Here is a 27,793-nt window from a genome sequence, read left to right on the forward strand (position 1 = left end):
TTGTTTTATTGAGCTCCTTAATTTGCCAGCATTGATTAATTGTACATTAAATTGATAAATGAAAAAAAAATTAACCGGTCGATTTTGAGATGAATTTTGACATTATGAAAAAGTATAGTTTTTTTTTTTTATTTGTTTGTACTTTTTCATTGCTTGATATTAGATTGCTTAAAAATAAAACGATGATGTTATTTTTATTTTTGACTATTTTAACAACTACTTTACCTTATAAAAGTTGTCAATTGTTTTTTCCTCCATTTCCTTTTTAGCAGGGTTGATGTATTCACAAATTTGTTAGATCGCATAAAGGCCAAAATGGATTCATTTGAGTGAGAGGCACAATTTCTTGATTGTACAGCATCAAAGACAATTTGAAGTGGTTTTCCTTTATGTAGTTTTTATTAAAAATTAGCTCCGTAAAACAAAAACCTTAATTGTGACAGTATTTGTCAATGTGTGTCATACTCATTTCTCTTAAGAAACAATTTGTATATAATATGTTTCTTATAATTGTTATAGTGGTATTTTGGAGGGGTAAAATCCGTCGTACCAATCCTTCTACATATAGTCGTAAAGCGGTACTAGTGTCAGTGCTCACGCGTGTGCTTAAAGGTTAGTATTACTATTTAAGCAGCTTCTCCAATTTGGGATTCTTAATTTAGATGCTCAAAATATCCTCAAATTTACCAGTTGTAAAAACTTAAATAGTAGGGTTAGACATGTAAAATTAGTAATTTAAAAACTTCTAAATTTTTGCTAAAGTAAAAAAAAAAAAGGTTTTCTGAACCTCTACATTTCTCTCTAATGTTAGACATGTAAAATTAGTAATTTAAAAACTCCTAAATTTTTGCTAAATTAAAAAAAAAGGGTTTTCTTCCTACCTTTACATTTCTCTCTAACGTTAGTCGTCAAGAATTGATACAACTTCTTTTAAAAAAAAACTACTTTTTTTCCCCACAAACATACTCTCTTTTTTTCCCCCTAATTACCAAAATGATATGGCGGCAAGTTTATCTATATTCAACAAACCCAAACCTTCTTTTATTTTCAGTGCATGTTTAAGATTTTCACAGCAACAAAATCAATCTCTATCAAGGTATGTTTAATATTTTCACATAGATTTCCTGATAAGTAGTACAGCAACATCTTTATTCTTTACACTGGACAAAGACTTTCTGTTATGCAACCCAACCCAAAAATTAAATCTTTTTTCAGATGAATGATTGCTAACTTCTATATGAGATTTGTGGGGGGTAAGATTTATAAAATAAACAAATGGATCGTGGGCTTGATCAATTGGTACCAGTTTGTTTTTGTCATTAGGCCCTTAAGCCCACGAGTCAGCCTACACTACAGACATCCGAGGAACCGTCCGAAGATGAATGTCTCCTCGGATGGGCTCGGCGAACACCCTGAGATTTGTCAAGAAGATTAAAGGCAGAGTTTTGGAAAAATTATTGGGTAAGAGGGGGATCCAAGTACCCTCTAGAGGCAACGGCGTGATAGAAATATTTGAGAAAAAGGCTGCTATCTCCACATTAAAGACCCTGCACCTACCTCCCTGGCCACATTAATGGGGAAATGACCCCTGAACAGTATAATTGAACTTTCCTGCAATTATTTAAAGACTTAAAGAAGGTGGTGGAAGGGAGAGGCACCGAAGGATAAGATTTGTGTGACACGTGGATGTAAGAGGGAAGAAGAAGAATATATAAGAGGAGAAGAGAGAAAAGAAAAAGGGGGATTTGTCAGTTAGCTAAAAAAAGAACTAAGAACTGTAATTTTTGGCATAAAAGAGAAGTAATATACAAATCGTCATCGGCTTACGTCCGAAGAGGTTCCCTTGTCATATTTGTTTATCATTTGCAAAGATTGTGGCATTCTAGCCTGCTTATCAAGTTTCCTATACCCCTAAACTAGATTTCAAATCCATACTCTACAAATCTTATTATTTAAGGCTCATTGGGCCTGAGCCCGCGTCTATCTTTGGGTCCAGGTGCAATTGTGCACTTACAAGATTCATAACATTGTGATATGCCACGTCGTGGTAGACATTGTGTTTGTGCCTAATACAATCATGTATAGAAAATATGGTGCATGTTTTTTTATTCATACAAAACATAGTCGAGTGCCATTAAGAATTAGATAATTGCCCCAAAAATCATCTACTTGGGATATTAATTTCAAAGTTTTTTTTATAAAAAAATTTGTTACATATTTATACCACGTGGAATTTGATGTATTTTGGTTCTTTGATTCTTTACATTAGTTAGTTGAAAGCTCAATATTAAAAACAACTAAAACTTGTTTGGACCCCCAATTTTAACATTACAGCTTAATTGCTTTTGATCTACTCAACTAAGTGCAAAATAAGAGTAATTAATGCGCAATTAAATGGGACTACTTCCTAGTGCATGCACATACATAATTAAAAATTGAATGTAAAGCACAAAGAGTAAGGGAAGAGAAGATGCAAACACAAGATAAAATGACGATGTGTCATCGAATAGGAAAGCTGGAGAACTCTGCGTAAAAACCTCTCTGCAGCCCTCCAAACAGAATCAATCCACTAGCGAATAAATTGGAGTACAAAGATTACAATATAGACCATTCAAGCCTAGACTACCCTCTATACTTAGACTCTCCAAGTCCCAGCTACCAACCGGCTTCTCCGAATGTTATATGTATGTGTGTGTGTGTGTGTAAGGATTTTTTTAAAGAATTTTTTACTCCATGCTCTTGGCTCATACTCACTAGCGTCCTCGGTAGGGCTAGATGCACAACTACAGTTCATCCGAATCTCCTGCTCCCATGGGCCCAAGCTAAGCAAGTAAAGTGTCACTATGGTCACGCCCAAGTGGAAGATGTCAACTCAAGTCGTCTTCCTCTACCCATTTTTTTTCCATAAAAAAGAGTTTTTATTAATTATTTAAAACATTTATTTTTATAATAAAAAATTTATAAGCTTTAAAATATATAGATTTAATTAGTTAAAATACGTATCTCTACAGTACTCGTGTGACCATGTCTTACTTTTTCAAAAATTACTATATTACCCTACCATATCCATACCTATACCATTACCCATGCCTGCATCCACATTTGTATCCATGCAAGTACTTCAATGAAGTCTTCCTCTGTAACTATGATTTTTTTGGACAAAATTCTTTTATGTGCAAATATCTCAAACAAAATCTATCACAAACAATCATAAAGAATAAAGATATAGATAAGCTCAAAAAACAAGAAAATTTTTAGATACTCTCAGAGTATGGAGAAATGATGTTTTATTCTCTCACATTCATGCTGGACCCTACCACAGTGGCGGTGCCACATTATACTCAGGGTGTTCCTAGGAACACCCTAACTTTGAAAAAAAAATTATATATAATAATTAAATTTTTTTTATTTGTTTACCCTTAAAAAAAATAGGAACACCCTCAAATTAAAAAAAAAAAATGATTTGTTCTACTTTGAAGCAAAAAAAAAAAAAAAATTGTAACAGGCCAAAACAACGAACATCAAGCCCAACATCAAGCCCACGACAAGCTCAACAAATTATAGAGGAAGCAAACCCACGGATTCTCAAAAAAAGGAAAAAAAAAGAAAGAAAAGAGCACATCAAAAATCACTAAAGGCTAAATTGCTAAAGCAAACCTAAAAACAAAGCAATAGAGCAACGCCTCCCCTTAGAAGTTAGATCGGTCCAATCGCAATCCAGACTCTAGAGTACATCGTCACCCCTCATCAGAGAATAGATCGGTCCAATCGCAGACTCGCAGTCCAGAGCACATCGTCGTCGTCAAAGTCCAAACGCTCGTCGGAGATCGCTCGTCACCTCATCGCAGTCCAAACGCTCGTCGGAGATTGCTTGTCCTTGTCGGAGATCGCTCGTCCTCGTCGGAGATCGCTTGCACATCACATGATTCGCGTCGCACACTATCGCCACCATACATCGTCGCATAGGTATTTCTCTGACTCTCTCTCTCTCTCTCTCTCTCTCTCTCTCTCTCTCTCTCTCTCTCTCTCTCTCTCTCTAAAATCTGAAATGAAATGAAATAATGAAAGTCTCTGTCTCTCTCTTTATTCTTCAAGAAAGTAACTTTTTTAGAACTGTGATTGGTTGAAGTTTAACTTTATTAATATTTTGCCTTTTTTGTGTGTGGCTATTTTGCCTATTTTTTGACTGTTTGAATTTGGCTTTATCTTGGCTTCAAAATTTTTTTTTGGCTTTATCTCATTATTCTTATCCGTTGGTTGGTGTGTGATTGTGTATTGGTATTGGTGTTGGTGTTGGTTAGATGGTGAGATATTAATTGTCTTTTAGTGCAATGTTATTGTAATTTGTGATTGTGAAATTTTCTGATTGGCTGCTAGCATCAGGCAGGCTTATCTGTTGAGTAGGGGTGGGGGTGGATGGGTTGATGGGCACATGGGGTCGGGTAATTGGGTAAAGCAGTGTAATAATTTTATGTTAGGCTAAATTAATAATTAATAATTTAATAATTAAAGCAGTGTAATTGGGTAAAGCAATAATTAATAATTTAATTAACTAATACATTATAAAAGAAAAACAAATTAAATTATGTTAGGTTAAACAACAATTAATAATTTTATAATTAATGAAATAACAATATAACAAATTATAGTTTATAAAAGACAAACAAATTAATGAAACAACTAAACAACAATACATTTGACAAAAAATCTTGGAGTCGTCACTGGGAAAAATTATGCTTTTTAAGGAACATTTTGGAAAAAATTCCTGGAGCTGCCACTGCCCTGCCATGAATTTAATGAATGGATCACATCATGAATGTGAGAGGAGGGAGCACTATTCTTCATACTCCAAGAGTTTCTAAGAATTACTTCTAAAAACATACTAAGTTTGTAGTGCAAATAATCACACTATCACCAACATTAAATCTTTTTGGACTTTTCATTTAATTATTTAAGTTCACTATTCAATAAATTATTATAATTTATACAATTGGGCCTATTATTCTAACTTTATCACAACTAAGTTTTAAAATACCAAACTTTGAAAACTGAATTTAACACCCTAGTTAAACCAAATTTTGCATTTAATACAACATTTTACATTCATTGTAATAGCATAGTGTATCACATTATAAAACACCATTAACAATTAAGTTCACAAACCACAACCCATATAAGAAATTAAGGATTGACTTGCAAAATATTCATCAGTGGCAGTTATATATCCAAAATAGAATTAACAAACTGCTTGAATTCAATTACAAAAATTCTAAATTAGAACTAACGCACACAGAGCTCTCAACCATAGATTTTAGAAAACATTATCTCATTAAAGAGTAGTTTTTTCATTATAAATGCATAAAAAAAAAAAAACGCATATATTATTTTCTTTGATTTTGGATGGTAAACTAAAAGCTAAATGGGAATAAATTAATTAGTAGTGTAATCTAAGTAAAAATTAAAAACGATTTTTTTGCACCTATTTCCACCCATTTGAAACAAAAAATGAAATGCATTGCAGGTAGAAGATTCTTGAAATCACAATTGAATTTATAAGTGAGACATACTCTACATTTTGAAATACAAGAAACCAGGTAACAAAGTGTCACTTGAAACAAAAATGAATTTTAATAATATGCTCAACAAATCAAAACTACAAGGTTGAATAACAAGTGCGTGTTAAAACAACAACGCCAAGAAGAAGAAGAAGAAGAAGAAGAAGAAGAAGAAGAGAGCTTCTAGTAAGTTATAATAGAAAAAGAAAAATGCTAAAACCCAACTAAAAAATGTTGAAAATTGAACATAACAAAATCACAAACGCTACCAGATGATACGCATCAGTCTAGTTCAAATCTTTGCAAACCCATTATGACCCCATGCATCTTAAACCATATCCTTTTAAAATTTGGCTAATTCTCTTGATCAAATTATACAAACCAAAGAAAACTCAGATCGAGGAGCCAGTATTGCAATATCCAGAATTGAAGAAGGACGAATGAGTAGAGTGCAGTACCTGAGAAGCAAAACGAATGGAAGGTAGCGGGTAGCGTTGGTATTGGTAGACCTTGAGTTGTACACGAAAATAGTGGTAAAAGAATAATGGGTGGAAATAATAATAGTGCGTGAATAATTGTAATGTATGCAAAATTAATTAATTAAATTAAATTAAATTAAATATATATATATATATATATATATATATATATAGATATTTCAATTTTAAATCCCAAAATTCAATTTATCTATTTTACATCATCGCCTTAATAATATATCATAAATCCCAAACATTGTTTTACAATACATCATTTTAAAATAAGATTCTAAAAGAGAAATGTTATATTTACAATATTTTCACAATACTTTCATAACAAATCTCGTGTTGTAAGTTGTTACTTGCTGTTACTAGTGGGTAAAAGATTTGTTGTAAAAGTGTTGTGAAAATATTGTAGATGTAACACTGCTCATTCTAAAAACTATTTTTATATGGAAAAGATTTGGTTCCAAATATGTTTGGAGCCTAAAAAACCTTCAACTACCAATAGTAAGATAACATACTTCCCAGTATATGTAATGTAAATGACTCACTTGTTTGGTTGGATTGAGTATGTGCAATGTTGCACATAACATGAACTAATATCAGCTTCATATTGGTAACAATGACTAATGTTATCTTTCTATTGGTTATAACTCTACTTGATATCTTTTTATTAAAGGTGAATTGTGACAAATTCATCATTGAATTACATTTTTTTTAATCCTTCATTCTTACAAATTTTCTAAAAGATCAAAGGTTTGTAGCTATATTATCAATCAAATGTTTTAGTTTTAAGTTTTTGTAATCTAAAATTATGGGGTCGGACTTGTATCTAGTGGTCAATTCCACTAAACATGTTGAAATGCGGACACATGTCTGTATCCTAGCATGTCCAATAGAACTGGACACTGGACACTGGACAGAAGCCTCTCCTAAAATTATGCATAAAAAAATAAGTTTAATGATCGAATAGTAAATAATATCTAATTGACATAAAATTTGATATATGTGTTAAGAACATAAAGAAAAGTTAAATTTTCAAAATATGTAAGCTTTAATTATTGAGAACAATCAAGTTTGGAGCAAAATTATAAGATTAGATGACTTTAGGAAGATAAAAACGCTAATCATCACCAAAAACCCCTATCATTTACATGCCGGCAATACAATGTATTACTACTAGGAAGTCATCTACTATCTAGCAACCTTTTAATAAATAAATTATATTAAAAAAAACCATTATAACCTTTATGCATGAACACAAGAATCTGTAAATGTAATAGTCTTAATATTTCCTCATAAAAATGTAAGCACCACCTGTATAATATATATTTATTCATATATAGAAATTGCACCTTGTACTATTCTTTCTTTTTAAACCATATTACTCCACCTATGATACCTTGCATTAGTCATAGACAAATTTTCTCATAATATCGAATTAGTTTAACACTCTTGTATCACCAACATTTACAAGGGATCCTATGTTAAATTGCAATGCTAACTGTAATCTTAAGATGTAATTCAAATTAAATCTCACATCTAGCTTACTCCAAGAATCGGGAATAAAGCTTTGTTGTTTTTGTTGTTTTCATCTATGTGGATGTATTAATAGGTGGATCATTTACAATATAGTGATCTCAACCTATTATTTGGTTAACAATGTCTATGTATGTAAATCGTATTATAATTTCACCTAAGATTTGGTTAAAGTAGCAGGTAATATAGATAAGCTAACATGAAATCACATTGACTTACCTTCAATTTCTATGATTACCTTGGTGCTTGTAAGTTGTATCATACTTTTTGAAGATTTCCTACTATTGTACTTGGTTTGGCATGACTAAAGGTTCTACAGTATGATAGAATTGTTCCTATATATATATATATATATATATATGAGATAGAATTGTTATAAAGAAGCAGGATCATTGCACACTCAAGCATACATAGAGTATTTAGAGTCATAGGTCATAAACCCTATGTTGTGAGTCGTAAGGGGAGAGTATTAATTGAATGAACCTTTAAAGCGATGCATACTCTAAAACCATTTTTATAAACCTAAACATAAACATGTCATTAACCATAATTTCTACGTTCATTCCATGTGTACATTTTTTTTTTGTACTATGCAATACACATAAAGGATAAATTATTGAGAGTTTATTACAAATGTTTGCATTACAAAATATTTTTTGAAATCTAACATGTAAAGAAAATAAGTTATTAAAAGCCTAAAAACAAAATAAAAGTGGATAAGAGTATAAATATTTTTTTATTATAACATGTAAGTAAAAATAATTCAAAGAAGCAAAGTTATGATGTTAGTGGTTCAAAATTCATACGTTATTTAGCCAATGAAATATCAATTGGTGTATGTGCAATTAAGCGTTATGGTATTATTTTTAGTGTCCCTAATATGTGTTTTTTGTTATATTATATCTAAAATATATAATAAGGATTATATTTAATGTATTGTAACTTAATGTACTTAGCATTATTTTATGTTAACCATTAAAATTATTTCTATATTTACAAAAATATATTTTATACTTTAATTATTAACTGTAATTTTAATGTTTACCACTCAATGTGATAGATTAAAGCTAAACTTTGTTTTACATAGTTATTAAATATCTTGGAGACAAAAAGTAGTGCAAAAAGCCTTTATTGATGACATTGGATACTTATTATGACCAAAATCACTTCAAGAATGCTGCTTGTCAATACTTTTTTACCTAAGGTATGGCGAATGAATATACTCTAATTTAATATGCTTTTTAGATATACTTTTATTCAACAATATAATTACTGCTACTTTTTTATATAAAAAAAAAATTGATTTTTAACTTAATACTTCACAAAATAATTTTTTTTTTTACAAATAATTAGTTTAAATTTCATATGAAATGCACATGTTTGATCATTGTATTAAATATAATTTGATATATTATATCAAATGATGATATAATTATAATTATTATTCATAAAACAGACAATGAATGAAATTATTATTATTAAATTTTAAATATTGCAAGTTTGAATGCAAATATAGACTAATTGTAATGTAAATATTTTAACACACTAAACATTAACAATATTTTTAAACAAGCGGAAAAATTATACATAGCACGACACTGGCATTTTTGTTTTCTTTAAGAGGTGGTAATTGTCCTTATTATCTCATAAATTTTATAAATAAAATAATCATTTGAACAATTTAAGTTTACTTAAATTTTAATGAAAAATATTTTACAAGTAACAATAAACTATAAAATATTAATTTGCAATTAATTATTTACAAAACTATAATGAATTATTTGCACATTGTATGTTTTTCAAGCAAAGAGTATCTAGATTCATAGTCCATATGTTGAGAAACATTTTATTAAACTAAAACCTAAACATAAACATGTCAACATAAACTTTAGTCAAGTAATTATATAATTTTTTATGTTCATTCCATGTGTGCATATCTTTTGTACTATGTGATACACATAAGAGAGAAAGATCTCGAGATTTTTATAGCCATAACCAAAGAGTATACACATTTGTAAAGAAAAAAAATAAATAAGTAGAGGAAAAACAAAATAAAAGAGATAAGTTTATAAATTTTTTTTTAGGGAATTTGGGGACTAGCATAGTAAGGGGGAAGGTAATAGCAAACTAGCATCTCAATTTTTAGAAACTCGAGATCTATATAAAACTCGAGCCTTAAACACTCACTTTGCACTTGATGAGTTGGACCCTATGGTGCCACATAGATTTCGAGTCTTAAAGACTTGATTTCTAAAAAGAAAAGACCGAGTCTTTAAGACTCGATTTGCTTTGGGAAATCTAATAAAAAAATACATGAATCTCAAGTCTTACGACTCGATTTTTGCTGGGAAATTTTTTATAAAACACTATGCATCAGTCACTCTCACCCACACTCCTCACACTCTCTCACCCATAACACTCCTCTTCAGTCACTCTCACCCATAACACTCCTCACACTCTCTAACACTCCTCACTCTCTCACCCATAACACTCACACTTCTCACACCAAATTGTCTTTGATCTCACACCACAGCCTCTCTCTATCACTGCTCCTCCCAGTCAACAAATTTTCATTTTAGGTAAGGGTTTGCATTTGATTGTCATTGCAGTTGGGTATTATTTGTTGTTAGGTGTGGGTTAAAGAATTTGACTATTTATTTGGTAGATAGCTAACATAACTTAGTTAAAATACAAATATTGTGAATTATAGAACTTTGTTTTGTTAGTGTAAATTTTTTGACTATTTATTTGCATGGTTTTTGTTATCAAAATTTATTCATCATTTTGAGGCTCTTATCTTTATCATGATCTTACAAGGATTTTGACTTTATTCATCATTGTTTTGGGTACGAAATGGGTAGTGAATGAATGAATTGTAATGAAATGGGTATGTAATTTATGCCCTTTGAATGGGTATGAAATGTGTATGTAATGAAATGAGTGACTTACTCATGCCCTTTGAATGGGTATGTAATGAAGTGAGTGACTTACCCATGCCCTTCGAATAAATTGTAATGAAATAAGTATGTAATTCATGCCCTTTGAATGTGTAATGAAATGACTTTTTTTTGTATTGGGTATGAAATGGGTATGTAAATGTTATGGGTATGTAATTAGATAAAATGTTGTATACTTTTCAAGGATTTTGGCTTTTTTTTTTTTTTTTTTTGTATTGGGTATGAAATGTGTAACGAATGTGTAATAAAATTCATGCTCTTTGAATGAGTTGGAATTTGTACTTTGTGTAGTTTGACTAGATAAAATGTTTTTTAACTAACATAGTAACTTGACTCAAACAGGTTCACAATGACTGTAATTGATATAATCCTATACCACAGTGGTCCACTTAAGAATGCCAATGCGAACAAGGGATTGCCATTTGAAGGGCTAGGTATAAAGTGCGATTATACCCAAATTGATCATAGGTTGAAGACCTTTGATGAATTGAAGATGATAGTTATGGAAGAATTGTGTATGAATCATGCTGTGCACAACATACAAATTACTTATTGTGCGCCACATGAAGTCTTAAAGAACCGGATTAATTACAAGTATATGGTGATAGAAGCAGACAAACATGTAAATATCATGTTTGACAAGTTGGAGAGAATACCCAAAATAAATGGTATTGAGTTGTACATACAGTTGGAGCCGCATGCAGAAGTTGGTATCGAGGAATTCTAACAAATAACCACAAGTTTACAGGTTATAGTTCTGGATGCTCAATATGAGTATTCTACACATGTAAAGGATGATGTTCATGATGATGACGATGACGATGATGATGATGATTGTAAAGTTGTGATTTAAAACTATATTTTATGTTGGCTTTATTCCATAACAAAAAGTGTTATAATTGCATTAATTTTGTTCCTTGTATTTTGTGGAATTTTATTATATTGGGTTTAATATTAAGTTGGTGAAGAATTAAGCTTAAAATGAAGAATCAGTGGATTTCGCGAGTGTCTCGCTAGAAGCCAACCCGCGAAAGAGCCACGTGAGAAGCACATACTAGAAGCTGAATAGTCATGCCAGCTTGGAGGATTTCACGAGTGTCTCGCGGGTAAGGCCTTCTCGCGAGATACTCGCGAAACTCTCTGCCTGGAGAATTTTTAAATGTGACTTTCTTATCCTTCACCCATACTATATATACCCTCATTACCCACAAAAGTATGAGAGCCCATTCAGAGAGAAAAACCATAGATAGGTTTTCTACAACACATACACCCATCTTTTAGGGAGAGAGCTACTCATTCTTAGTGAGAAATCATTCTAACCTCTTCTCATTCCCTCACCCATTGTCATACCTTGAGAAGAGATTTGTACCCGAACACAACCCACACATTTTCAGAGTGTAAAGAGTGTTTTAGAGCTTTGGAAGTTTTGAGAATTTGCCAAAAGAAGCCGGTAAGGCTTGGCAGATGCAATTGGGCATATTGCGAGATCTAGAAAACTAGACAAGACACAATTCCGAGAAAGCTTGTTGGAGTAGGAGTTTGGAGGACTTAGGTACATTGGGTAGATTAGGCTTGGAGGGTCTCTTGCTATTCGTGTATCCCAACTTATTGTCTAGTTGATCGATTTACCATTTGGAGGGCAGTGGAGAGGTTTTTCACCGAGTTCTTCGGTTTCCTCTTCAATAACACATCGGCGTGTTATCTTGTGTTTGCATTTCTCTTCCCTACTCTTTTAGTTTTCATTTTACTATTGTGATATGATGAATATGGCTTAGAGTAGCTTTATTGATTGTTCACTCGCATTTACTCTTTTCTGCACTTAATTTAAGTTAAAGTAAAATCAACCGAGCCGTAATTTATTAATTTTGAGGTCTAAACAACTCTTGTGTTTTTAACACAAATCAGAGCTTTCAATGATGATGATGATGATGACGACGACGATGATGATGATGAGTATGTTGATGAGACTGCCATTAACGGTGAAGATTTTGTTGATAGAGATCAGTATGAGGAGAGGATTGAACGAGAGCACTTTGGGGACTTTGAGAGAGACATTGATGATGATGAGACATTTAATGGTAGTGAACTTGAAGCAGACAATGTTATTAGAGTCAAAAACATTACGAACACAATCCCTGCCTACGCACCTCCTGCTTTGTCATTTTCTACAAATACTTGGGCAAATATGGTTGATCCTAATCATATTGAGATACCATTTGTGTTTACTTGGAGAGAGGGGATGGATTTGTGCAAATGGTTGACTTTTACCAATAAAGTGGAGGTGAAGGTGCATTAACAATTTGTGGCCTCAATTAAAATAGACATTTTATGATCAGTAGGTCGATGAAGGTTAAACTTTGTGTGAAATGCATGGATAAGTCATGCAAGTGGTATGTCTACACAGTCATGAAGACCAATCTCCACAGACTATGGATGGTCACCGTGTATGTGGGTCCTCACACATGTATATCGATTGGGGTGTGAAATAATGGTAGAATAGAATGATGAATTGTAATTTTATTGCATCAGACATCCTTAAGAAGTTACGTGAGAATCACACTACCCTAATTAAGCATCTCAGATCTATGATAAAGGAGAAATATGATGGCCATAAGCCTTCTTACTACAAGGTATGAGATGCAAAATAAAAAGCGATTGAGAAGATATTTGAGAATTGGGAAGACTCTTACCAAAGGTTGCAAAAGTTGCTAATGACATATATTGACCAAGATCTAAAAACCCAGGTGTCCTATCTTACCAAACCCACTAGTGTAGATGACACCGTATTTTTGCATTATGTGTTTTGGTCTTTCGGTCCATGCATTGATGTATTCAGATATTGCAAGCCGGTTATCAGTATTGATGGGACCCATCTGTATGGTAAATTGTTTGAAAATTTGGTTTTGCATCTCATACAAAACACACAGCGGAAGCAACAAACACAGATCTACTTCATTCATGAGAGATAACATGTAACCTTGAATTTTAGAGCAAAGAATAAAAAGCGTACCTTGATGTAGTGAAAATCAAAGCCAAGACTTGAGAATACCTTTAATCTTCATCTCAATTCCACGTGGTGCCCAAGAAGTGTGGTCTTTCAATCAGTCTTTATGTACGTTGATTCTCAAAGAAAAATCCTTCTTCTCCTTGTAGAGAAAAATTGTTTTCTTTCTTTTCATCATACGTACATTCTAACTACCTTGGTAGTTACTTTATTTAATAACTCTTATTAAATAAAAATTGATTATCTAATTAGTTTAGCCTTTTGGGTCTATCCAATTGGGCTTTAGTTTGTGGCTTGAGATGGGACCAAAGGGAACAAATAAGACTCTAGCTCTAATGGGCCTTGGGCTTTTCTGTCAACTCTTGACAAGCCCAAAGTTATCATTAATTATATTTAATACCACTATAAAAATGTAATTGCATTCTAGGCCTTATTAATAAATTATATCTCAAGACTCTAATAATATCATTTGATTCCTCCATGAAATATCCATAGTGAACAAAGTCATAATAAACTGTCACTTTGTAAACAACTATTTTATCATTGAGTACCCGATTTAATCTTTTAGTTATCACATTTATTGAAATTCAATTTCAATAAATATAAGTTTTAGTAACTCCTTATTAAATGGGCGCCCTAGATAACCAGTTTCCATTAAACTTATTTTAAGGGAATATTTCGTGTCTCTACAAAAAGAGATTATGGACTTCATCTTGAGAATATGTGTTCCCTCAACAATACTTGTGGTTACTCAACATACTGAAGTTTTGACCGTGAATATTAGATCTCACTCATGATATATCAAAGTAACCTACATTTCATAATTGAGTTCACTACCCTCTCAGGATTGAGAGTCCATGAAATTAGAAGTCGTGAGATTAATTATTTAGGTGACAGTTGTTAATTGAATAATTAATCTCACAGCGGTCCAGTTCAATATGTTTTAACTTTTAAGACACATCAACTAAAAATCTTCATTTCCATGATCAAGACAAATTATCTTAGTTGATGTGCTATAGTTTTCGCAGATAAAACACCTAATTTCATCACCGACTACGAACTACATTTTGAGTTTACAAAGAACTTGTGATTTACATTTTCTGTGACTTTTCACATAACATACAATGCATCTCATGGACTATGATAATGTCCCATTAGTTCATTTATAAATAGTCTCATATAATTAAACAATTTAATTATTTATGACATGCTAACAAATTAAATTTTAGAGCATAAACCCCAACATAAATGTCAAGGAAAGTTGTTGGTCGCAATAGCAACCGACGCTAACAACAAGGTATTCCCTCTCGCCTTTACTGTTGTGGATTGTGAGTCAAGGTCCAGTTGGAGGTGGTTTTTACAATGCCTCAAAGATACGATTGGTGATGTGATACTTGACGAAGGCATTTACATAATTTCTGACCGACATCTTGATATCAAAAACGGCATTGCAAACTGGCCTAGAGGGGATGATGAAAGAACAAGGGTATTTCATAGATATTGCCTTCGACATGTTGCTAGCAACTTCAACACACATTTTCAAAACTTGACTCTAAAGTCAGCAGCATTAAAAGCGGTATATGCTACTTAGACAATTAAATTTGATATCATAATGGAGTCCATTAAGCAGGTGGAAATTGAGACCATTAAGAATAAGAAGAAGTTGACGGGGAAGGATGGCAGGAAAAAAGATTATCTTCCATACACATACCTAATGAGCGAGTCTGTGCATATGTGGACCCAATCACATGATGGTGGGAGACGTTTTGGGGTAATTACAACCAATATATCAGAGTGCTTCAATGGTGTACTAAAAGGTGCACGGGGCCTTCCTATTGCCACATTGATTGAGTTCACTTGGTCCAAACTTGTTGAATATTTCCACGACAGGCACAAAGAAATTACTTATGATTTGGTGGAGGGTAATAAATGGAGTACATATGCCTTCTCCACATGGTCGGAAAATAGGCGTAAATCTAAGAAACACTATCTCAGGGCATTTAGCAATGAACATATGATATATCAAGTAGTTACTTCACTCGACATGTGTAGCACTGGAGGGGTAAACCACAGTTATAAAATTCGTTTACTGGAAAGAACATGCAGTTGTGGGAAATGGCAAAACATTAAGATCCCATGTTTACATGCAATTAGAGTATATGATGCGCTCAAGAATGGTTGCCTAAGTGGTTGCCTAATCCAACATTGTTGCGGGCCAAAGGTCGACCAGTGAAGTCAAAAATAAGGAATGAGATGGAGGGAGTGAGGAATAAGGATCGAGTGCCGAGAAGGCGGAGGGAGGACGTAGATTTGATAGAGAGTCAACCTAAGAAAACATGTGGACTGTGTCATGCTTTCAGGCATAATCGCAGAAAATGTTCGCAGTCCCGTGACGCTTCCACAAGCAGTCATGTTCCAAACTAGGTAGGTGAGAGATGGCAAAAAGTTTTGGATTGGTTAAATAATTGTTGTTCATTCATGTTTACCTAATATTTACTATCTTGTCTCCTAACGTGAGTAGTCTATGTTTTTCAGGCATGCTTCAATGGACGGCGTTTTTGTTGTGTTGACCACCGATCTTAGGAAAATTGACTACGTTGTATCTGCACAATTAACTTCTTGGTTTTTGCTAAATGTACTTGTAATTCTCTATCCAATGTACCTCTTTAAAGATTTTGATTTGAGTAGTATGATTAGAATTGCAAATTAAGCGCGGTTGGACACAAGTAGAATGTTGATATATTGAGAATGCCTTTTGGTGTGATTTAAGTGCAATGACAACCAATGAGGGAGTCAGCACAGTTAACTTCTTGGTTTTTGCTAAATGTACCTGTAATTCTCTATCCAATGTACCTCTTTGAAGATTGTCATTTGAGTAGTATGATTAGAACTGCAAATTAAACGTGGTTGGACATGTTCAAAATGTTGATATATTGAGAATGTCTTTTGCTGTGATTTAAGTGCATTTATATTGTAAAACTATGTTTATGCAGAGAGCGTAACAATTTCTATAGTTTAGTGCTTATTGAGAACGCCTTTTGATGTAATTAAAGTGCATTTACATTCTCAACTTCTCTGCCTCTCAATAAGTGCTTGTGGATTACATTCTCAGCTTCTAAATGAGTGTTTGTGGATTATTCTATTTTTGGCTAGCTTACATGTCCAGAAAAAAAAAATCCCAGTGAAACTCGAGTTTCACTGAACATTTTTCAGATTGCTACAGACCTCGAGTTTCTAAAACTTGCTTTTGTAGAACTCGAGTGTATGAAACTCGAGTTCCACTAGTGTGAACACTCAAAAAATAGAGCATGCTCTCTGCCTGAAACACAGGATGCTTGCTTTCTAGAACTCGAGTTTCAAAGTCTCGAGTTCCACTGTAAAACTCAAGTTTCAAAGACTTGAGTTCCTTTCATTTTTTTAAAATTTTTTTTAAATCTCGATTTTTTTATTTTGTACATATGAGTTTTTTTCTTGGGTAATGCTTAGTAGAACTCGAGTTTCAAAGGCTCGAGTTCCTTTCATTTTTTTTTAATCCCACTTTTTTTTTCTTTTATACATATGAGCCTTTTTTTTCTTGATAAAATCTTGAGAATAGAAAATTTCAACCAAATTGCATATATTATCAATGTTGAATGATTTGAATGCATTAATAGGATTTGAAATTGAGCTAAAAATTAGGGGTCCCACTGTTTACTCACAAAACTTACTATCTAATTATTTCATTTTATTGCAATTGTATATCAACGCTAAACTCTCTCTTTTTTGGAAAGGATTACTAGATTAGTTAATCAATGCTTTCTTTTGGGGGGCCAACTTTTTTTTTTTTTTTTTTCATATAACCATAAATATTTAATAAAAAAAAAAAACCTATATTGTAAAAAAAAAACCCTAAAAATTTTGGAAGGGCCAAGGCCCCCCAAGGATGCATGTGGCTCTGCCACTGTGTTTTCGAAAATAAAATTAAAACACTGGGGAAGGCAGCTGTACATAGACAAGAAGGTAGCACATTAAGTAAACTATTTTTGAGAAAATTTGTAAAACAAAATAGATTTTATAAGTTGGAATGTCATACAGGACAACCCTTTGAATACACAGATATGCAACTCATCCACACTCACGTGAATACACAGATATGCAACCCTTTGCAATGCACCATTTTCAAGGATGCAGAGCATCCATGAAAAGTTTATACTTCAATTTTGGGGGTGAGCTGTCCACCATTGCTACACTGATGTTCGCAGTGCTGCATGTGCTGCTCAATAGCTCGTCACTGTTGAACCCTATCCAGTCATATCATCCACACTCACGTCAATACATAGATATGCATCCTTTTGCAATACACTGATTTCAAGGATGCAGAGGACCCCTAAAAAGTTTATGATGCATTTAACACAACTCAACATTGTCTCGTCAAGTCATATCAGATAAAGCACAAGAATGCTAAATAGTCTTCACATGAATAACACAGGAATGTTGAATAGTCATGGTAGTACACTGCAACTACTGCCCACATCTTGAAATCTCACTGTGACATTGGGAACATTTAAAATCTTGTTCATATAGTGGTTTTCCAGCCTGTATTGACATGACAAGCCCGAATAACTGAAATTATAATGCTTGGACCATGAAATGAGGTTATTAATGCACCACAATAATAATCTTATTTCTACCCCTACTAACTTCGTAGATTGACTAAGTTATGAGTCGCAACGCCTCAACATCAGATCGTACAATGCGAAACAAGTTTGGATCTACTTCAACAAATGGATTATCACAAGTTTCAGCAGATCAATAACTATAAACATACACAGACCACTAAGGAGGGAAATGAGTTGGAAAGAAGAGAGATTTCGTTAATATGTCAATATATACGTACAAGAGTCTTGGAAGTGTCGTGCACATCATGGTCGGCAAATCTACAAAATTAAGTACAAATACCACCGCAATGGAATTCACCGTAACAGAACCACCATGGTCAACCCTACACAAGAAGAGGTGTGAGTTAGAGGTGTATTGTCGATGGCATGGGTTACGAGTTCCTAAGGCATGCTCAGCCGAGTTACATAGAGATGAACTTGCCAACATACTTGCTCGCCTTGAACAAGAGAACAATCAAATGCAAAAGCGACTAGACCGTTTTCATGCAATCCAAAAAGCTAGGAAGCATCTAAAGGGGAAGGCGCAAGAGCGAGCCATGAAGTCTATTAATGAAATTACTGTGTCAGATGATGAAAGAGATATTTTAGACTTCTCAGATTCAAGCAATGATGATTTTCAGAAATTTCTACCTACGAACATTAGACGTTGTTGTTAATGTCTACAAGTGTGCAATACAGAATATTGTTGCTAATGTCTGACAAATGATGATTATGTACGTTTAATTTTTGCAAATCTAAAGATTAATTGTTCATTACTTTTTGCTAAGTTTATATTAAATCACTTGCTCGTTTACATATGATTCTTATGCTTTGGTTGGACAATGTCCTCTGCTTTGTAATGTAAGAAACACCTTAAGAAGTGAAATGCCTCTAGTTAGATGTGTTGATGTTTCCAATATTTTGCCTGTCTAATTTGAAATGTTACACACATAACCAAAGTGTGTCTCTAATTTGAGTACCGCGTACCCCATGTTCACGAGAAGGAATCGAAGGAATTGGCATGCTGACATGTTATCTAAAGGGGGTACATGCCGGTCATAGATCTTACACTATACATATGGTTCTTAGACCTAATTTAGGTAGCGACTCCACTTTCACCCTCCACCTAGTCTACTCTAGGCCGAGGCTTACTTCCCACGAGAAAACCACTTGTCACGGGTGCTTGCGCCCACACATACTTCAAGTATGCAGGCACATGTAGGGTTTTAGGTGCCCTATAAGGAAAGTTTTTAATGTAAAATTCGTGCAAAGCTAATCCCACATCAGTTGGGAAGGGAACAGTCAAAATCAAAGCTCCAAGAGCTCTCTTGTTTGTCCGGTCCTTTGATGAAGGAAGGTGCTTCCATAATTCTTTCGTAACATACGGCATAAAAGGATGAAGCAATCGTAGCCCATTGTCAAGACATAACCAAAGTGTGTCTTGAGCAAAACTCTTGTCAGTCTCAAACCTTGGATCACTCCCATCAAAGAAAGGCTTAATTGCTTTAATAAAAACATCACATAGTTGGTATTGCCACCATGAATACACAATACGTGCTACATCTAAGAATTTATATGACTCCAAAGCCGCAATAGTTTTGAATATGGCTTTGTTTAATATTGAGAGTATCCATTGACAGCTAAATGAAAAGTCATCCGGATTTACATTTGTGGGTGGAACATAATCATCCCCAACCTTGGTCATAGCATATCATACAACATTCCACAATTTATTGCACTACTGGCGATACCCCATCCTCTAGCCTCTTATGAAGACCTTCCAAAGATATCCCATTTATTACTTCAAGCGGATCAATGACATTTCCCAAGGACCTAGACATCTTGCGCCCATGTGCATCATGAATCATGGGATGCAAATTTACTTGCATAGAGTTTAAGGTGCTTTAATCAGATCACACTGGCACAACTCTTGCATAGCCAATCAATTGGAGAGGTGAACAAGTGGTTTATGAAGGGCCTTTATTGCTCAGATTATGTGACTGAGGTCATACAACTTTGTTCATTTGCCATTGGTGGGAAGAAAATTAATCAAAAATAGGAACGTACACAAAAAACAAACTCTTAATGTGACATACAGTAAAAAAAACTGCATTTTTCAGCCAATGCCAAATGCAATGTTACTCTAATAAATTTGTCACGATTCAAGAAAATGGTAGCTAAATCTAAACTATTTTCCAGCAAAGCTAGTCAAGTTACAGTTGAGTCTGATTGTGATGGTTTACAAAATAGAATTCTATTGTTATCTAGGATAAACTGCAATTTAGGATTCACAAGTGCAGCCAAATTTTCTGGTTCTACAGAGACTGTCAGGGGCTTCAAGGTGTCTTGTGTCCTGAGACACTTCAAGGCATTATATGTCCCTTTCAATATCCATTTCGTCTATAAAACTTTCATATAAATTGCTTATCAAAGGACTCTTTTGTTACATTAGTTATCCATAAACTTTCAATAGAGTTACATAATCAAATGAAATGAAACTTTAGCTAATCTAATCTCAGCCATATTGACAATATCACTGTCACGAATAACAAAACAAAACCACTTAACTCAGTGTCTACTGTCTACTTTGTTAGGAAGAAAGACATGTTTATATATATTTTGCTACTATGGAAGAACCTTGACCAACAATGCACATATTGATGCCAAAAGAATGTTTATTCTTCCTTTGATTGAGTGCTACTTTTTTCTCTCGGGATTCTACTGGCTAAAACTAATCCTGTATCATTTTCTTTAGGGTTTATATTCAGTCGCTATATTTTTCTACAATTCATCTTTCTTGACATGATCTCTGGCTTCAAGTGTTTGTTGATAGATGCTGCCAACTCCTTCAAACCGGATTTTGTAGATAGCTTAATCTGCAAGCATAGTAAATTTTCCCATCAATTGGCTGGAATGCAAAAGTCAAAATAAATATATACAGATATGCCATGAAATAATTACCGGATTTGCTTTCTCATTTGCTGGGTATAAGAAGAGTGTTGGATATTCATCTGCCTGCAATATCAAACAAAAACAAAGGATGACACCAGCCATCAGGAGGCCTTAGTCCAGCATCATTAATTGCAGCGACCCAGTCTTTAACTTTACCGCCATTCTTGCCTCTAATCCTAACGCTCCAGATTCCACAAGTCACCTTCAGTTACAAACTATTTGGTAGAGTAGATATTATCTAGATTTTTTCCCCAGAAAGATAATCATCTACCAATAACTATCACAATAAAGCAGTGAAGAAAAATGCAAGATTAAAAATGTAAAACATTTCATGGTCACAGGAATTCTAGAATTTCCCTTGTGAGTAATGTGGAGAGTTTGAAGAGAGAGGAGTTGTAGAACTTTTAAATGGTGTTGAACACCCTAACGACGCTATCAAACAGCATATGTTGAGACTTTTGTTTTATAGGATGACTACCTTAAGTGGCATCCCGCCATCTTCTTTTTAGAATTTTTAGATCTTTTGAACTTGAGATTGTAATTTTTTTAGTAGTAGTTTGATAAACACAATGTGTAGCTGAGCTATATTGTCTTTTGAACGAACTTATTTTACTTATCACAAGAAAAAAGGAAAGAGTCCTCACGGATGCAACAAAATTTACCCAACCACCAGCACTTAGTGTCACATTTCTTTAATGGTGCAGCTCAGTATAATGCCCAAATTAAATGTGTAATTCTAGAGGGGTGAAATTTTAACAGCTTTAGCAGAGTTCATACAAAGATGGATTATTTACTTTGAGCACTTTGAGTCCAAGAAAAATATCAACTCTACACAAAATAAGGTTGTTAAAAGTTTAAAAAATAGAGCAAAAGAGAGAATCAAAAGTATTTGTGTACTAGGAGTCAAAAATTGTTGCCTACCATAGCTTTTTAGCTTAAACAACAAAGTTAAATTTCTATAAACAGACATTAATCTGAATAACCTACAGAATTTACAGTTTCCTCCTCCAGCTAGAAGAGCAATTCAGCCTACCAAGTGAGGGTTAATTATTATGGTTGTTAGACACCCTTAATTTCAGTTTTGACAACATGAAGCATTATGCATAGCCTCCCTGCATTAGAATTATGTAGCATCGTAGTAGATCCTAAACTTCTATTACTACGATTTGCTTAACTATTTAGAAGAACCAAAGTTCATAAGTTATACTACCAAGTGACAAAATTTTTAAGACTTTGATCCAGGAAAAAATATAAAGGACCAGTAAGACAATATGATGCTTACCTTAAAAGCATGGCGTAAAGGATTCCGTTCCTTTATTTCTTTCGCTAGCGATACTCGACCCTCTCCATTCCCATCTGAGGCAGGCAGTACATCAAAAACAGTTATATCTAGAGGTTGGGTATGAAAAGGATCCTCCAGCAAGGCCAAGAATCCAGGTTTCAATACAGCCCAAACCTGCACACAATAAATAAAGAATAAAAGTAAACATGTGGTAAAGTAAAGAATATAAAATGTAAATATTTCAAGAATGATCACAAAGTATAACACAACTTATGCTCCATGCCACAAAATTTCTCCTATATTCCAAAAAGTCACAGTCAGGTAGAAGTTTCAATTAAAAATATGCTAAATAATGAATTATAATGCCAAACAATCTATCAATAACAAGTGAAAAGAATATAAGGGCCAAATTTTGTCATTTTCAAGCCATTCAAATGATATGTTGAGAACCAAATAAGAGATGAACTAAGAGGAAGGAATAAACGAGAGACAAGAAGATTCCAACAATGGTACTACCATAATAGGTTAGTAACAATTAAACAGTTTGAGAATGTGGTAGCCTGATGCAGCTAGAACTAAGAAACACAAGACACAGCTGACAATGATGTACATAAAACCAATACAGCCCCTAAAAAAGGCCTCAAAACTCTTAATCTTATGTATTGACCCAATTCAATTTGGGAAATCCAAAGAAATCAAAGCACAAAGCTAGAGCTATAACAGGAGGATAAGGAAGCATGAAATTTGTTCCCTTACGAGTAAAGAGCAAGCTTTTGCATTCATGTTAGGCTGTTCCACCAACAAACAACCACGTCAGAAGAATTCAAAAATCTCCTCTGTATACCTTACATTGAAAAGGTCCCTTTGAGGAAAGTCCCATTAAGGAAACTGCCAGTTCCATGCACAAACCCTTAGATGCCTGTAAGTGTTCTGCCTATAACTTTCTCACTGCATGCTTTTTGTCCAAAAGCAGGTGGATGCAAGATCACATTGTCGTAATAACAACCAGATTGCATTTCCTTGGGATACCTGCCAGGTGGCACCCATGATATGTGAGGTAAATGCTACTACATATAATAGCACACCATTACACCAGAGCTTTTCTTCTACTCAATAAAATTCTTCTCTTTGTTCCCCTCTTCAATTTAGGTAGAACACATAACTAAGGCAATATGAATCATTCACATTCTTTGTTCTTTATACACACTATTTCATATGTTTTTCAAAGGAACAATCATTTTCCACCATGATTTACTGGAAGCTGTTATCACCACACAAGATTTTAATAGAGTAACACCAGATACATGGAACCTATCCAAACACCACTCAACCAACAACATGCAACTGATCACTAATGCATGTGTATGCTTTTTATAAGTATCACTGGTCAATGTGTATGTCAATCATAGTGCAACAACATGAACAAAATTAACTTTCAGGATATGATTCCACTACCTTTTGCCAATTGTCATTACAACAACTGAACCAACAGCATGCACAACATTTTCTCAAATCATCATCATCCTTCAAAATTTTTGGTAGATGCTTCACCATCACATAATCTTCCTTCAGTTTAGGACCATACTCTGGTAAGAATGATAACTTTGGTAACCAACGGCAACTTGTTGTAGTCCATGAACTGTAATATTTTGTCCATTTTGAAGGTCCCTTCTGCAAATCCAAACAAATTTATCACCCATTCCCTCAGTAAATTATGGCCAACTTGTGTAATTTTCAGGAAACATGTAAGAACCAAAGCATTAGACAAGTTTTAAGTGTCAGAGTACATCAACAAATATCAACCCCTTTTGAATAATTGAAAGCTGAGCATCACAAAGGAGAAATTTCAAACTGCCAACCTAGTAAAGAGTTAGCAGAGAACAGTAAATATTTTACCTCCCCTTGCTCACCATTTTTTTGTTTTTCAAGAAGGGCGTCAAGTAGAACCTTGAGCGAATCACTTTCAAAGAAATACCACCCATCATTTCCATAAACCTGAAGTAAAATACACCTTATTTATGGCAAATACAACTAAATCCCATGAATGTCCTTGCTTTAGCAAAAACAAAAAACAAAAAAATAAAAAATCACTTTCAGGAGCTCTTTGACAGTTTCTCTAACCAATTGATCACAAAATCCAAACTCACGCATATGCTCAAGGGCCCCATCCATGCATGTAACCTGCAAAAGAGAACCAAATTAAGCTCATTTGCTTGTTTTTTTGGTTCTCTTTTGTAGGTTACACGCATGGATGGGGCCCTTGAGCATATGCGTTAGTTTGGATTTTGTGATCAATTGGTTAGAGAAACTGTCAAAGAGCTCCTGAAAGTGGGTTTTTATTTTTTTGTTTTTGCTAAAGCAAGGACATTCATGGGATCCAGTCCTTCAAAGACTCCAATGCCGTATGCACTGTCTTAGTTAAGGTTCCTGTCTGCAAACAATGATATTTTATATATAACAAAAGAAAGAGATCAAAATTTGGCTTGGCACACGTGATATATAATTCTTTTTATTTAACTTGTAAATAGAGATACAACTCTAGGATTGACTGACCATCACACCAATCCTAGAAACTAGACAACCACAAAACCATGCACTCAAAATGGACTAAAGACATAAATAAAAGAAGTTATTAACCTCTCAAAAAAGTTATTATGATTTTTTTTTTAGAGGGTAGTCCATTTATAAAAAAAATGTGAGTATTACAATGGAACAAGAATAGTTTGTACCTCATCTCTAAAAGCCTCAACATGATGCTTTCCCAGGTCTTGCTTAAGAGCCTTAAAGATATCTCCCTCTTTCTCCTTCAAGAGAGTAAGCAACCCTTTGACCTGTGACTTTCTCCAAGATGCTTCTTAAGTTTTTCCATGCCTGTAATACTCCCTCATATCCTCCAGATCTCTTTCCAAATTTCTCCAAGTCTCCATGGCTAAGGAAAAAACAATACACTATACCTTAGCTCTTCATCCACTAAATTCAACTGGCCTTCTTTGCTGCCTAGTTGGGCTTTATAAATGCTGCTCCTCATTAATGCAAATTGTCTGATACGAAAATCATGAACAGTTTATAATTGATCATAAGCAACAAATAGTAACAAACTCATACCATGGGTAACAAAATCATGCAACACATACCAAGACTATCAAACTCGTGCAGAACCAAGGGAGGTTCAAGTATGGCAAGGGATAATTGATCATAAGCAACAAATAGTTTATGTGGCTTGGCAGTTCCATCCGCTATTAAAGGCTTAGCAACTGAAATATAATCAAACGGACAAAAAAATTAATTACAGAAAAAAGGAAATTAGGAGATGCCATAATGATTGCAGAACAAGTAAATAAGAATGACCTTCAGGAAAAGTCCCAAAAAAACCCTGTCCAACTGGTTCATATATATTTTTTGAGGCTTATGGGCGATCAATACAGATCCACCAACTACCAAGATATAAACAATAAGGAAATTGAGCTTTGCAGGATCTGACCATTGTAAACAACTGGTCCTCATCTAAACACTAGTTCCAAAATCGATTCCACCCCCCACCACCCCCACTAAAGAAAAAAAAAAAAAAGCAAACATACCCAGTTGTAACTTTAGTCCAGCTGTAGTAACTTCGTAAGGAATAGAAGATGGATGTTTTGTAACAACTATTTGCCTTGGAACACCAACCTTGCCTAAAATGCAGTTAACAAATATGTGTGAAATTCGGTCAGAATCACAGAAAAGCTATTCCCAAATGTGATCAATAGTTTCAAGAAAAAAAAAAATATAATCAAAAGTCTTAGGAAGGGATAAAGGAAATGATAAAATATACTTCTTTCATTTTAATAAAACAGTAGTACGAGATTACCATGGCAATCAGACAAGTTTATATCTACCACATCCTGAAGCATGGACATTCCAAGAGTTGCGTAGATGTCGTATCGCATCAGGAGGATCAAGGACTGTTACTTCAGGACGTTTGTGCCTATAATCCTTCAAAAGGGGGAAGAGGGGGAAAGATAAGTGCAACATAAGCCCCAGTCTATAGGCAGAGTACATCTTCAGCAACAATTAATAGTAGACATAATTACAATACAATTTTATTATTAATTGCAAGGATCAATCAAATTCCAGACAAATTGTAGATATAAAAATGCTATTATATCAGTTATACAGACTAACGTGACAATAAATGTAATTAGTGCCACGTCAACAACAATAAAATCTCATTTCAGTGCACAAAATTCTAATTTTTTCAAGGTCTAAAGAGGTAATTAGTAAGCATCACTTATCTTCAAATTTATTTATATATTTTGGATAGACTGATTCCTGAAGTCAACCTGCAACCTGTCGCTTTAGTAAAAGGCATTTGCCACGTCAACAACAATAAATAAATAATTACTTTGTGACGTGGGTTTAAAATTGACAAATTAGTTTGTAAAACATACTTAGCAAAATTTGTAGTATTTGTAACATCACTTTACTAAAAAATTAATTGCCAGAATAAAATAATGCCAGCTAAACTCCAAGCTGCTGTGCTAACACATGTCAATGGGCCTTTACTTTTAAAACCAACATTTATATACACAAGTCCAACACAGTATACAAAGATTGAGTATCTGATTTTAATTATTTATTATTAAAAGATTTTGACTTGTTTAAAATTTTTGAGTTAGTTTAACAAGTCAGTTTAAATTTTTATTTATTTATTTATTATAAACTGATCAAGCAATTTTAAACATATAAATTTTTTTCTCCCATAATAAAGAAGCTGCTAGTCAAAGCAGTTACCATACCTTAAAAAAAACATAAATTGCAGAAAATCTAGGGTCACATGGACAGGGGTAGTTAACCATTGCTAACAAACAAGATAGTTAACAAACCTCTTTTTCAAGGTTCACCAATTTTTATGTTCTTTAACCCTCATGTAATGTTTGGGCGGGGGAGGAGACTGCGGGGCATCATCCTTAGGCTCATCATCGTGCTGCAAAGACATTAGATGCATACAATCAATATGCGGGGTAATGATAAGAATAAAGCGAAATGCAAAATATATCATTACATTGTAATTAATGTTATCATACCATAGAGCTGCCTTTGTATCCTATTTTGTGTCCACCTATCCCACAAGTGGGTGCTCTTCTAGCGCGTTGCGGTCTACCTTGTGGGGGTGAGGGCTGCTAAGGGGAATGCTCGTCCAGTACATCAGTATCCGGCTGTAGAGTGTCAATCCGAATTAGAGGTCTTAGAGGGTCGGATGAGGATGAGGTAGATGGGTAATGATGCTCTGTATAGCTAGGAGTGGGGATCATTGTCATGGGTTCAGTACGGGGTGGGTCTATGGGCAAAGTGGGTGCACAAGAGCTGGTGGGTGGGTATGAGGGTGTCTCGGGGTGCGTAGGAGGGGTC

At 33.9% G+C, this 27,793-nt stretch overlaps 1 protein-coding gene across 3 annotated transcripts; it reads right to left on the reverse strand.

Annotated features, from left to right (window-relative positions):
* Nucleotides 1-20,565: 20,565 nt before the first annotated feature.
* LOC142638638 (phospholipase D zeta 1-like) lies at nucleotides 20,566-26,442 on the reverse strand. 3 transcript variants are annotated; one of them, XM_075812683.1, is made up of 9 exons: nucleotides 26,253-26,440; nucleotides 25,984-26,076; nucleotides 25,540-25,659; nucleotides 25,135-25,446; nucleotides 24,316-24,400; nucleotides 23,861-24,076; nucleotides 22,406-22,579; nucleotides 21,133-21,325; nucleotides 20,566-21,047 (listed from the first exon to the last, which is right to left on the reverse strand). In XM_075812683.1, exons 4-8 carry the CDS (start codon nucleotides 25,155-25,157, stop codon nucleotides 21,179-21,181), a joined length of 645 nt encoding a protein of 214 aa, XP_075668798.1. In that variant the 5' UTR covers nucleotides 25,158-25,446; nucleotides 25,540-25,659; nucleotides 25,984-26,076; nucleotides 26,253-26,440; the 3' UTR covers nucleotides 20,566-21,047; nucleotides 21,133-21,178. The 3 variants fall into 3 exon arrangements, 2 of the variants coding, with proteins under 2 accessions (XP_075668798.1, XP_075668797.1); XM_075812682.1 differs by having other exon boundaries at nucleotides 21,133-21,186; nucleotides 26,253-26,439; XR_012845035.1 differs by having other exon boundaries at nucleotides 20,953-21,047; nucleotides 21,133-21,338; nucleotides 26,253-26,442.
* Between the last annotated feature and the right edge of the window lie 1,351 nt (nucleotides 26,443-27,793).

This window comes from Castanea sativa, chromosome 6, assembly GCF_040712315.1.
Source record: "Castanea sativa cultivar Marrone di Chiusa Pesio chromosome 6, ASM4071231v1".
Lineage (NCBI taxonomy): Eukaryota > Viridiplantae > Streptophyta > Magnoliopsida > Fagales > Fagaceae > Castanea > Castanea sativa.